The sequence below is a fragment of the Thamnophis elegans genome, chromosome 1 (assembly GCF_009769535.1).
Source record: "Thamnophis elegans isolate rThaEle1 chromosome 1, rThaEle1.pri, whole genome shotgun sequence".
NCBI classification, from domain to species: domain Eukaryota; kingdom Metazoa; phylum Chordata; class Lepidosauria; order Squamata; family Colubridae; genus Thamnophis; species Thamnophis elegans.
Genome location: NC_045541.1, coordinates 25,744,134 through 25,756,647, shown reverse-complemented (window position 1 = coordinate 25,756,647; position 12,514 = coordinate 25,744,134). Strand labels below are relative to the sequence as shown.

The window sequence follows — 12,514 nt, the reverse complement described above, 5'->3', positions numbered from 1 at the left end:
TGGGTGAGCCACATTCTGAGGTTTTTTGGGGGGGGGGAGGGGGAGGGAGATTAGATTATGATCGAGTCCGAAACCAGGGATTATTGGCTGAAGTCTCAAGGCGCTTGTCCCGTTTGGCACCACCAAGTCGGGGCCGGGGTGCCGCGGCTGAGATGTTTTCAGGTGGGGAAGGAATTGTGGACCGTTCCCCAAAGAACCGGGGGGGGGGGGGGGAAGCAGGGAAGGAGGTACACCCCTGCCCACCAGAAAGAGGAGGGAGCCTTCCTTCTCCACCCTGAATGGTCCCTTGGAGAGTAGATTGGGTGCCCAGGCTGGAGTTAGAAAATAGTCCCTGCGCTGACAGTCGCGCCATGGTGATGGGCGTGATGAAGATGGGGGTGATGCTGGTGAGACTGCCCTTGCTGCAGGATCGGGGAGGCTCCTGGCAGGTGGGAAGCTGCGGCGCTGGACGCCTGGTGATACCACGAGTAGTTACCCAGGAAAGCAGTGGCTCCGCTGGGAGTGCCGGGGCTTGAACCGGCACTACTGCTGCCGCCGCCACCACTACTCATTCGCTGTGGGTGGGGAGCAAAATCCCAAGTGAGGGTGGCTGAAGCAGGAGGTGAGGGGCAAGGAGGAGAAGAGCTGCTGACCCGTTGCTGATCCCCCGGGATTTCGCCGCTTTTCCACATCTTCTTGAACTTGGATCTGCGGTTCTGGAACCAGATCTTCACCTGGCCAAAGAGAAAAGAGAGAGGAAAAGGCAAGGATGAGCAGGGAGGTAGCAACAGCCCAGCCCTTTCCCATCTAAAATACAAATAAAATAGAAATGCCCCACAACAATTGCCCTTTTTCTCCCCTCCAACTTATTCAGTCTTCTGCCTTCTACAAATTCTCACATCCTGCCTGCCCTGCTCTGAGGATACCATGGTCCCCCTGTTGATGTTTGGTAGCGGCTATTCAAGGCCTATTAGATTGGTTGTTTGTCTATGCCAGGATGGAAGTTTTGTAATCCCCAAGATCTGTGACTAAGAGGAGAAGCCTGGTCCCCAAAACAGACTTTTGGGAAACTCACAGCTCAGGTGGGGGCAGGGCGAAAGAGGTTACAAGAGGGCAAGGAGCTTGCCTATTGTTTTGTGAGGTCTTTAGCCAAAAAGTAGGCTTGGCGAAATTCTTTGCACAGTGAAGGGGCAGTGCTGCTGGGACATTCCCCAGAAATACCTAGGGGCCGCCAATGTAGAGAATCTGCTATAAGGATAAGGCAGTTTGAAGAATGCCGGGCTCTACAGCATCTTCCATGGGTATCAATTGAGATTGTGTCTCTCCATGGTGTACCTTTCTTTCTGGATTCTTTATTCCCATCTGACCTTCCTAATCATGGGATTTAATTGAAAATGTCATGGGACTGGATCCAACTACGAATGGATAGAGCAGGAAAGGGGGAAGACCCGGCTATCTGGAAAAAATGCGATGGTCGAGTTTAATTTCAAATAAGAGTTGATGAAAGATCCCTGCTATTAGGTTTCCCTGATGTTTGAATTCTGCCACTTTCCCCCCATTTCGAATACTATAGTACAGACTCCAGCAAAGACTCACTAAATCCACTGAAGCACTGAGATCTTAGGAAAACAGGATCTGGTCAAGCCTCATTATTTCCAGGCAATGACCTCTACAGGATCCAACACATAGCAGCTGAATCGGGACCCTTATACCGGAGAAGAGACAAAGAAGACCTTCCATACGTTTGTGGAAGGGATCTAAGGCTGAGGCTTGTCCCATTTTCACAAAAGGATGAGAAAATACCATTGGCACAAAACAAGCATCTCTGCCCGGAGGCAAGTCACGGCTTCTAAGGAGCAGCTTCTGCTCAGCTGAATAATGTGGCAGGGCTGTGATCCTCAACCCGTCTGCACAAAGGGGGAGATGGAAGATCCCACCTGGTGCTCTTAGCATTGTCTTCAACCAACACGCCTAATCTGTTTGTTGAATTGGCTCCTTGGCTGGATTGGACAATACATTGGACCATAAATTGACCGAAGAAGCATTAGGATTTGAGCAAGCTGTACTCACAATACAACTAGCCAAGATCAAAAATTGCATCAAACGTGGCATGCAGCAGCATAGGTATTTCATCGATCTGGTTAAGGAAATCGCTCCCGGACACCCTTCTGATGAGTCTCCTTACCTGAGTTTGGGTGAGGCCTAGCGAAGCTGCCAACTCAGCTCTCTCGGGCAGTGCCAGATATTGGGTCTTCTGGAAGCGTCTCTGTAAGGCTGCCAACTGAAAACTGGAATAGATGGTTCTCGGCTTTCGCACTTTCTTTGGCTTCCCATTCACTATTCGGATCTCCGGCTCGACCTCTTCTTTTTCTGTGGCAAGAAAGGAAAATGGGTGAATAATCTGGTTCCAGCAATATATGCCCCAATTTTTTTTTTGGGGGGGGGGAAGAGCTGTGGCGCTACAAAGCCTTGCTCTGCAAGGATGGGTCAAAAGATCCCAGTGCCACAATGCCACCCAGGAACTATTTGAGTGCACTCCTCCCTCCCCCTTCCAAATTAAATAATCCAGGTTTAACCAACCAGAAGGAAAAAACGGGGAGAATGGCCACATTTGGTTAAGAACTTTCCCCCAGGTCCTCTTGTGCCCAAGAGTCTTACCAGGTTCATTGTTGATTGGGGGCGTCCTTGTCCCATAGGTTGCATAGGAGCTGTAAGAGGTGGGGTATCCCAGATCGTAACTCCCGGCTTTGGTGGAGTAGGACACGGCGCCGATGCCATTCGGGTGGTACTGGTAAGAGCCCATCTGGGTGTAGGGTGACCCACTGCTTCCGTTGCTGCCTGTGCCTCCTCCAGCTCCACCGCTGTGCTGTTGCTGGTTGGTATAGTAGCTGCTGTCCGTGGCGGTCGACACAGGCAGAGTGGGAGATTCCTGGGGTTTATGCAAGCTGTGGTGCTGCTGCTGCTGGTAACTGCTGGAGGTAATCTGGTTTGAATGCATATCTGAAACAAGGCTGTCAAAGACTCCAGTCATCCTGGTCCTCTATCCCCGCCCCTCTCCCTCCCTCCCTCCGTCCGTCGCTCACTCGCTCCCACCCTCCCTTACTCGCTCCTTGAGTACAGGACCGCGAGCAGCAGGGAGGGAAACTAACTCGGAGTTTCCTTTTTGCAACAGGCCGAGGCGCAAAGTCTTGCTCTCTTCCCCCCTCGCTGAGAGATCCAAGAGGAAGGAGGAGGGAAAAAGAGAGAGGAGAGATCACTGCAGATCCCTAGGGCTGGCCGCCTCCGGCACCGCAAGAGTCGCGGGAGAAAGAGGGCGGAAAATTGCCATCGCCGTCCGGCTCCCTTCCAACTTTGCGCTTCTTTTAAAGGGCAGAGAGGCGACCGTCCACCCTCCCTGGGGGAAGCAAGTGGCAGCGATGCTCTCAGCCCGGGCTTCCTAGCAGCGCCCTTTACGATTGTCTGCGGCTCGTGGATGCTGCCAGGTGGGCATTTAACACCGGTCACGTGAGCGCCGGCTACGTCACCTAGCAACAGCCAATCCGGGCCTCCCTTCTCGTTGTTCTTCTTTCTCTTTTCTTTCCCTTGGCCCTCCCGCCTCCCTGCCTCCTCCTCGCTTCTAATCTTTGGATCCCCGGGGCGGTGGAGGCGCCTCGCAGATGACACGCGCTGGGGAGGGAGGGGGAAAGCGGCGCGGGTGGGGTGTGTGGGGGGGGAAAATACCGAGAGAGAGAGCGGGAGAGAGAGCTCCCATCTCCGGGCGATCTGGGGAAAAAGGGAGGCTTAATAACCAGAAAAGAAAGCATTGCTTGGGTTCCTTTTTTTTTTTTGCCGAGTTGCGTTTGAAAGCTTGCACGACTTGGTTTGTAAAGAGATTTTAAAAAGTGAGCCAGATCAGATCAAGCAAAGCAGGGAAGTTTAGTTTGGAGGCTCCCTAGCTTAGGATCACTGGTGAAATTCTTCTTCTTCTTTTTTTACTACCGGTTCTGTGGGTGGGATAGCAGGGGAAGGATACTGCAAAATCCCCATTCTCTCCCCACTCCAGGAGCCAGTGAGGTGGTATTTCCGAACTACTCAAAATTTCCACTACCGGTTCTCCAGAACTGGTCAGAACCTGCTGAATTTCACCCCTGTTTAGGATCCCATTTACAACCTCGTCACTCGAGCAATCTCTCCAGCCTCCTCCAAACTGCACACGTGTGAGGAGAAATCTTTGAAGAGAAATCTTTGGGACATCTTGTCCTGCTTGCTTCCCTTATATACGAGGATGCTATCAGTAGAGGGTGATATATGAAGTCTCTTAAACTGAATTCAAAATGCTTGGGAGAAAAGAGGATTGTGAGTCATGGTCCTGATTTGCCCGTTTTGGGGATGGAGTAAGATCTTGTTGTTAGTGGTGTCCAACCCATCCCGACAACGTTCCTCCAGGCCTTCCTGTCCTCTTCCATCCTCTGGAGTCCATTTAAGCTCACGCCTACTCCTTGGGTAACTCCATCCAGCCACCTCATTCTCTGTCCTGCCTTTCTTCTTTTGCCCTCAATCTTTCCCACCATCAGGCTCTTCTCCAGTGAGTCCTTCCTTCCCATTAGGTGGCCAAAGTATTTGAGTTTCATCTTCAGGATCTGGCCTTCCAAAGAGCAGTCAGGGTTGATCTCCTCTAGGACTGACCTTAGTTTTTCTTTTTCATAAGACAAAGTTCAGTAGGTCTGTGAAGACTGTCAATCATCCAGGTCTTGGTCACCAGGTGCTTTGCAAAAAGCAACTGGACTTTAATCCCCCCCAAGCATTATTTATTATCCTTGAAAACATTTCTCTTCTCATCCAAGAAGCTTTTTGGATGAGAGGAAAAATATTTTTAAGGCAAAAAAAGAAAGAACCTCCAACTGCTTTTCGAAAAGCACCTTTGGGGCAAACTTCAAGCAGTTGAAGCTTTGATCCCACTCCATGCCAAACACCCAGCCCTACCTGTTTTCTTCCTCAAAACCACAACTTGCAGCGCGGTGGGGTGGAGAAGGCTTTACGCCTGTTGTAGAGGTTTGGTGATCTTTGGGGAGAGGAAAAGCAAATGCTTACAATGTGAAAGAAAGATCAGAGTCGCCTGCAGTAATCCAGGCTTCACCTACCTGGCGCCCTTCAGAAATCTGGATTTATATCTCTCATCATCCCCAGGTAACATTGCCCATCCTCCCGTAGAATAATAGGCTTCCTGTTCAATGGGGGTGGGGTGGGGTGGGGGAGTTAGTTGGGATTTTACGCCCACTCCGGTGGCCCCCACTTTAGGAAACAGGGACTTGGAAGGGACCGGTTGGTAGCTGCGTTCTTGGCCTTACCGTTTATCGCCACTTAGTGGACAACTGCTGCTACTAAAGACCGGAGGAGACTGGATAATCGTACCTAGGCGCCAGGCTCTTCAATCACCGAGCCCAGCAAAACAGTAATTAAAAGCCACAACACTGAGCCAGCGCACATCCTCTGAAATCCTCAGAAGAAAGAGACATACCTGTGTGGGAGAACCAACTTGTTGCAACAGCTGCTAACGGGGGAAAGCGGAGTTAGCCTGTAAGAAATTCTTAAAAACAGAATAAAATCTACCTCTTTCGGCGCACATTTTGTAAAAAGTGAGTTTCCAGCATCAGCCTTCTTGCAATGCTGTGCCCCCTTAATAACGTTAGTGAAGTCCATGCTTCCCATTGTCAATACAAAGAATACCAAGAAGGTAGCTTTCTTATAGGCTTCTTGTTCAATTTTTGGTCACTTCTTTCTTATACGACAGTTGTTGTTAGTTGCAAAGTCACCATCACGACCCCATGGACAACGTTCCTCCAGGCCTTCCTGTCCTCTACCATCCTCTGGAGTCCATTTAAGCTCATGCCTACTGCTTGGGTAACTCCATCCAGCCACCTCATTCTCTCTCCTCCCTTTCTTCTTTTGCTCTCAATCTTTCCCAGCATTAGGCTCTTCTCCAGTGAGTCCTTCCTTCTCATTAGGTAGCCAAAGTACTTGAGTTTCATCTTCAGGATCTGGCCTTCGAAAGAGCAGTCAGTGTTGATCTCCTCTAGGACTGACCGGTTTGATCGCCTTGCAGTCCAATGGACTTGCAGGAGTCTTCTCCAGCACCATAGTTCGACAGTACAACATACGATAGTAGAAAGAGAATACTGTTTGGAAAAGATGGGGCAGAGGGGTGTGTGTGTGTTGATCTGGTTTAGAAAGAAATCCCCCCCCCCTCGCCCAGTTGGCAGGGTGCAGTTGGGTGATTTTTCCCCCCAGGACAATCTTGCTTTATTGCAAGTTGCCGTGAAAGCTAGCAACAAAGCTTGGGAGTTGTTCTTCAGCTGCTACACCCTTTCCTTGATACAATTTTGATCTTAAAAGCAAGGTTTTGAATTGCTCCTTCATTTTGCTGACTTCCCTGCCCCACTGACTTAACCTGCTTCATACTAGTCGCAGTCCCTCCAAGGCACTGTCTCATTTCAGCTTTCCTGACTGCATCTCATCTCCCCAGCTTGTTGTGAGCCAGTTCTTGCTCTCCTTCCCTCCCTGTTGACTCAGACTTGGTCCTCAGGCTCAGGAGACGCCTTTTGACTGCAGATACAAAATGCACCAGGAAGTTTCGACTAATGAGCAACCAGAAAAGGTTGATCTGAAAGAGAAAAACATGTTTAGTGACCCCCAAAATTTAGGAAAAGAGATGTCCTACTGGACACCAATTATTACTTTGTTTAGGACCTTTAATCCAATAACAAAAAAATAACTCATAATAGTTTTATATCTAACTGGAAATAAAAGTGACCTAAAATGTTATCTTGAACATAACATAATAAAGAGCATTCTATTAATGCAGGTTAAAAAGGGGAACCTTTTAAATGTTCAGGAAACCAGCAAATATCAAACTAATCTAATCAAAACATGAACAGAATGTAATGGCAAGGAAAAGCATTTCCTGGTCAATTTCCACAAAGGATTCAAGGGGAAAGAGGATAAGATATAAGCTGGCAATGGTTTACAATTGGAATATTAAAAAAAGAAACTGAAGGCTTGATTTTGGCTGTACAAGAGCAAGCTACTGTACTTCAGTTAATGTAATCAAGGCCAGAATTGAAAAATCATCAAATGACTTAACATGCAGCTTGTGCAAAGAAGCAAAAGAAACAGTAATCCATATTCTCAGCTCGTGAAAGATCGCTCAATTGGGTTATAAACAATGGCACAGCAAGGTAATCAAAATAATTCACTGGAACATCTGTAAAAATTATGGAGCAGGGATAAAAAATCAGTGGGAACATATAATTGAGAAATTAAAATACTGTGGGATTTCTAAATACAGACTGATAAAAGTCTGACTCATAAGGCGTTAGATACAACTGCAGTTGAAAAGAAAATGTAGATAATTGAAGTGGCAATACAAGGGGAATAGTAGAACAGAAGACAAAGAATTACAGACGATCACAAAATATCAAGATCCATATTTTAAAATGGAACGATTATGGCATAAAATGGTCATTGAGTGCTTATCGGCACACTCAACACAATGCCAAATCTTGGAAGGCACTTAGAAAATCTGTGAATTGACAAAATTTTCATCTGTCAAGTTACAAGACCACATTGCTGGGATCTGCAAACGCTAATGCCTCATGACATCCAGGTTCTTGGGAAGAATTCAGTATTCAAGGCCAGCTGAAGAACTGGCAGCTGTGATTTCACATTTCTGGGTACATAATGATATACCTAAGTCTTACCTTGTGGATGATGTTATTAGGCCTTTTAATACTGCTGCCTGAGTAGGTCTGGGGACACAGTGGTATCTTCTTCAATTATAGAGTCTAGTTCCCATGTCCCATGGTTCATATGATCTCTTGCTATTGCTGAGTAGCTTTTTGTGTGAGGCAGGGGCTATAAACAAGTGTAGCCCTATCATTCAGGCCTTATGAAACAGACATGTAATTGTCCAGGGTGGACTGTAGGTCATTGATGATACGTCTGACTGTGTTTTAGTTGAAGAGGGACAAGTGATATTCTGTTGTTTTCTTTCCTGATTATTTTCTTTAGATCTTTCTTAAACACCAGTGAGCCCTCTTTTTTTTTTAAAAAAAATATTGTTTGGTAGATACTGTACTTTGTGAAATGTCTGATTTAAATCCTTAAGTTGTGAGTCTGACAAGTCTGAACAGAGTTGGTTGTTATATATGGGGTGGCAGTAGATAATGAATTCTTGTGTATTTCGAGCAAAAAAAAAAGTACAAGAATCTAATCTGGTGTTTTTATTCTGTAGTGGCACAGTAGTTTTTAGGAAATGACCCATTGGCATGATTTAATTCAACCCTAAGTTGATTGTGTGGTGAAATGTATTGAATTCTAACTTTGCTAGGATTTTGTTTCCATGAGTCTAGTGTTTTTTTTAATGTCATCAATGTTGTTCAGATAGAGAAGCTGTGGAGAATAGGAACTACATGGAAACAAGATCATATTTCAAGTGTTAAAGTATGATGTTATCTGCAGTCACGTACACATTCATAGGAATGTTATTGATTTTGAAGATATTTTATTTGTCTAAAGATGAAATCTTGTGGATAATTATAAAGTCCTAAGGTATGAAGGCTTAATATATGGAGACAATCAGAAATGAAAATCTTTGTGGCTTTTAATTTATCTTTCTGGGATAGATTGCTATAAAAGGACTCAACATTGGTGATAGCTGTTTCTTGGGAGATTTACCAGTCAGTTGTCTTTTCTTAGAAAACCATTTATATTCTTATGTCAATTGTAATAGAAGAGTTATGTTCAAAACAATGAATGAACAAACACTCTTCTCCTTTGGGCAGCTTGTCACTGACCTTAAGAACAAAGAATTTCAAAGACAGATTAGAATGCAAAGTATCTGAGTGACAGTTCATAAAGATTTTTAATTTTACTTAATTTGTGCGCAGTAGGACAAAGCCCTTTATTTAAGGGCAATTGACCATGGCAGAGTGAGCTGTTCCTGACCTTTCCTTAAGCCAATCCTCGTTGCAGTGGTTTGGCAATGGGGTTGGGTTGATGCTTATTCTAGACTATGGCCACAACAGGTTCCCATTGGTCCTCCCCAGTGGTGGGTTTCAAAAATTGTTCGAACCTACTCTGTGGGTGTGGCTTCCTTTGTGGATGTGGCTTGCCACCCATGTGACCGGATGGGAGTGGCTTGCCACCCATGTGACTAGATATGAAGATGCCGACGACACTTGTCAGAACCACCTTAAATTACCTCACACACAGCACTGGCATGCATAAGAATATGATGTAAACTTGTTTTTTAAAAGGCATCTTTGGTTTGCGTTTAAACAACTTCAACACATGCAATGTTCTGATCGCACGACAAACGCAGTAGTCATCCTTACCTTTCACAGAGGCACTGAGTTTTATAAATATGAGCATGATAGTGTAGAATAATCATATCCAAGGACCAGTGGTGGGTTTCAAAAATTTTTGGAACCTCTTCTGTAGGTGTGGCCTGCTTTCTGGGTCCACTGGTGGAACCTCTTCTAACCGGTTTGGTAGATTTGACGAACCGGTTCTACCGAATAGGTGCGAACTGGTAGGAACCCACCTCTGGTCCTCCCCCTCTTTCTTCCACGTTGGGAAGGTAATCCGCTTCCCCAGCTAGCTCTTGTATGGGTAGGTCTACCTGGGCTTTTAGGGATTGTGGTCCATTTGCTAATCTCCTTTCATTTCTTTTGCTTTTACAGATGTTTATATACATGGAGGTGGCTGGATGGAGTCACTGAAGCAGTAGGCATGAGCTTAAATGGATTCCAGAGGATGGAGGAAGACAGGAAGGCCTGGAGGAACGTTGTCCATTGGGTCGCGATGGGTCGGACACAACTTCACAACTAACAACAACGTACACATGGATTTCTTCCTACCACTTTTCCACATTTTCTTCTTTGATACTAACACAGACATACACACCCGCCCCCCTTTTTTTGCTGTAATGATTAAAGCAAAACAAGAGCAGTTCTTCAGTCCTTCATTCACTGAGAAATTTTGTGGCAACGAAAAAAACACGACATTCAACGTTCACACAAGCAAAGAGGAGGATTAGTTGACGCATTGTGAATCCAGCCTTCATGCCATTACGCCTGCACTGTAATTTAAAGGTTGTTTTTCAGCTATATAGGACAGTGGCTGATATTGCAGGCAAGTGCTGAGAATGTCATTAGACTAAAATGAAGCAGGTAAATCAACCACTCCGGAGGTCAGGAGAAAAGGCAGCTCAGGAAAGAAAAAGTACTGCTGAAGGAGAGCTTCAAAACATGACCAGAGGCGCAGTTTCAGTGGGCTACACATGGATAGAAGATTTATGTTGTCTCTAGACTCAAGACATTGTAAGTGGCAAGATAGACAACAAAGCAAGCAGAAGCCCAATTGTGGCCTTCATAAATTAACAAATTCTGAGCATTTCAAAGATGTTTCTGATACCCCCAAACAATGCACTCTGTGAATGGCCACACTGATTATTGCATTTATTTATTAGATTTTTAAAGGTAAAAGTTTCCCATATCTAATCATGTCTGACTATAGGGGGCAGTGCCCATCCCTGTTTCTTAGCTGAGGAAGCCAGCATTGTCCAAGGACATTCCCACGGTCATGTGGCCAGCATGGCGGCATGTCGTAGCACAGAGTGTGCGGTGAAACATGGAACGCTGTTATCTTCCCATCAAAGTGGTACCTATTTATCTATTAGCATTTTCATGCTTTTGAACTGCTAGATGGGGAGGAGCAGGGGCAGGAATAGGCACTTTAGATTTTTATTTAGATTTTAGCTTTAGATTATTTCAATTTTAGATTAGATTCGTATCCCACTTTATTACTTTATAAGTCACTCATACTTCTTTCCTCCTGTTTTCCTCACAACAACAATCCTTCAAGGTGGGTTGGGCTGTTGCATTGTATGCATACCGTATATACTTGGAAATATTATTGTGAACAAATTATTTACCATATTTTTAGGACTATAAGACGCTCCGAAGTATAAGATGCAGCTAGCTTTTGGGGAGGAAAACAAGAAAAAAAATCTGCTTCTGCCTCCCAACAATTTGCCTCCCAATAGCCTGTTTCAGTTTCAGCACAGCTTGATTAGCACAAGCAGCTGATTGTTGGTTGGATCGTCCTCTCAATGATTAGCTGTTTCAGGCTGCGGGCAGTGGAAATCAGAATGGGTGGAAAATGGGGCATGGGGAGGCTGAAAATGGGGCGAGCAGAGGTGAAAAATGGGATGCGGAGGCCAAAAATGGAGTCGCACAGAGGTGGCAATGGCAATCCCTGCAGCCTGAAACAAGTGATGGTCGGGAGGCCGATCCAACCGACAATCAGCTGCTTGTGCTAATCAGGCTGTGCTGAAGCTGAAACTGAAACAGGCTGTTTGCTGTTTGCTGTTTGCTATTTGCTATGAAGAGGCAAATTGCTGGGAGGCAAAGGGTGGGGGCCGGTGGGTGGGCGGGGCTACATTTGGTGTACAAGATGCACCCAAATTTTCATCCTCTTTTTTGTGGGGGGAAGTGTGTCTTATACTCCAAAAAATACAGTAATTAACATTTAACCTTTCCTGATATTGAGTCTCTAGAAGTCATTGCTCTTGAATTTCAGGTGCTTCCTACATTTGGATATTACCTGCAGCCCTAAGGTTGCTTGCTTGAGTTCTGTAATCCTATTTTAGGCTACATGAATTGTCTGTGTAAGTCACAATACAGGCAGTGTAATCTATTAATAGAGAAAGGAAAAGAAATACTTATGCAAATAGCTAATCTTGGGGAAGAAAATGGGTCATGTGCCATCCATTTTGAAGTAGTCCTTCTAATTATTCTTGAGATACTAAACTACACACTGCAAATATAGTGTATAGTTACCAAAAGGTCAGTGGATTATTCTAGCAATTTGTTGTGTTATTTGTTTGTCATTTAAAGACAAGCGGGAATAAAATAGAGCGACATGTTGTGCCCAGGGTCAATTATATTTTTTCTATTACTGCTCAGCACTTCTTGACTCGAACCTAATGTTGAGTGAACATAGGTTTATGATTGCTTGTTGTGAGTGGTGTGCTTTCTTGTTACAGCAATTTGGAGCAGTTCAGAAAATATTTGGAAGAATATGAACAGGAAATAATTCCCTTAGACTGCAAAAGAAATGGTAAAAAAATCTTTAGGTTAGATTAGAAATGGATGTAAAAAATGGATTCTAGTTCTTTCTGAATACACAACATTAATGCTGAATACAGAAAAGAGCTGTGTGTGTGTGTTTGTGTTTTACATTTCCAGGTGCTCAGAAAAAGGTTCCTACTGGCAGTTTTTGAGATACATTCATATTCTTCAAAAGTACTCTACCTTTAAACCAAAATAATTTGACCGGTTCAGAATTTAGACTGATTCATTCTGTCTGGGGCAAGTTTATTTCATTTTCAGTGTGGGGATTTTTTTTTTTAAGTGCTGATATCACCACCACAAAGACAATTAGCTAGCAAGAAAGCTGCCAACATCCTTTGGTCTCTCTCTCTCTCTACCCGCCT

The 12,514-nt window shown here is 45.0% G+C and overlaps 1 protein-coding gene across 1 annotated transcript; it reads right to left on the bottom strand.

The window, feature by feature from the left end:
• Window positions 1-317: 317 nt before the first annotated feature.
• Window positions 318-3,067, bottom strand: DLX2 (distal-less homeobox 2). The gene is made up of 3 exons (XM_032233247.1): window positions 2,638-3,067; window positions 2,165-2,349; window positions 318-713 (listed from the first exon to the last, which is right to left on the bottom strand). Exons 1-3 carry the CDS (start codon window positions 3,008-3,010, stop codon window positions 318-320), a joined length of 954 nt encoding a protein of 317 aa, XP_032089138.1. The 5' UTR covers window positions 3,011-3,067.
• Window positions 3,068-12,514: the final 9,447 nt, after the last annotated feature.

Excerpts from the sequence above, each read along its gene's own strand:
- DLX2 (XM_032233247.1), bottom strand. The coding sequence starts at position 3,010 with ATGACTGGAGTCTTTGACAGCCTTGTTTCAGATATGCATTCAAACCAG. Across the intron at positions 2,350-2,637 it reads CCCAATCAACAATGAACCTG|AAAAAGAAGAGGTCGAGCCG; the intron begins GTAAGACTCTTG and ends TTCTTGCCACAG. Across the intron at positions 714-2,164 it reads TAGGCCTCACCCAAACTCAG|GTGAAGATCTGGTTCCAGAA; the intron begins GTAAGGAGACTC and ends CTCTTTGGCCAG.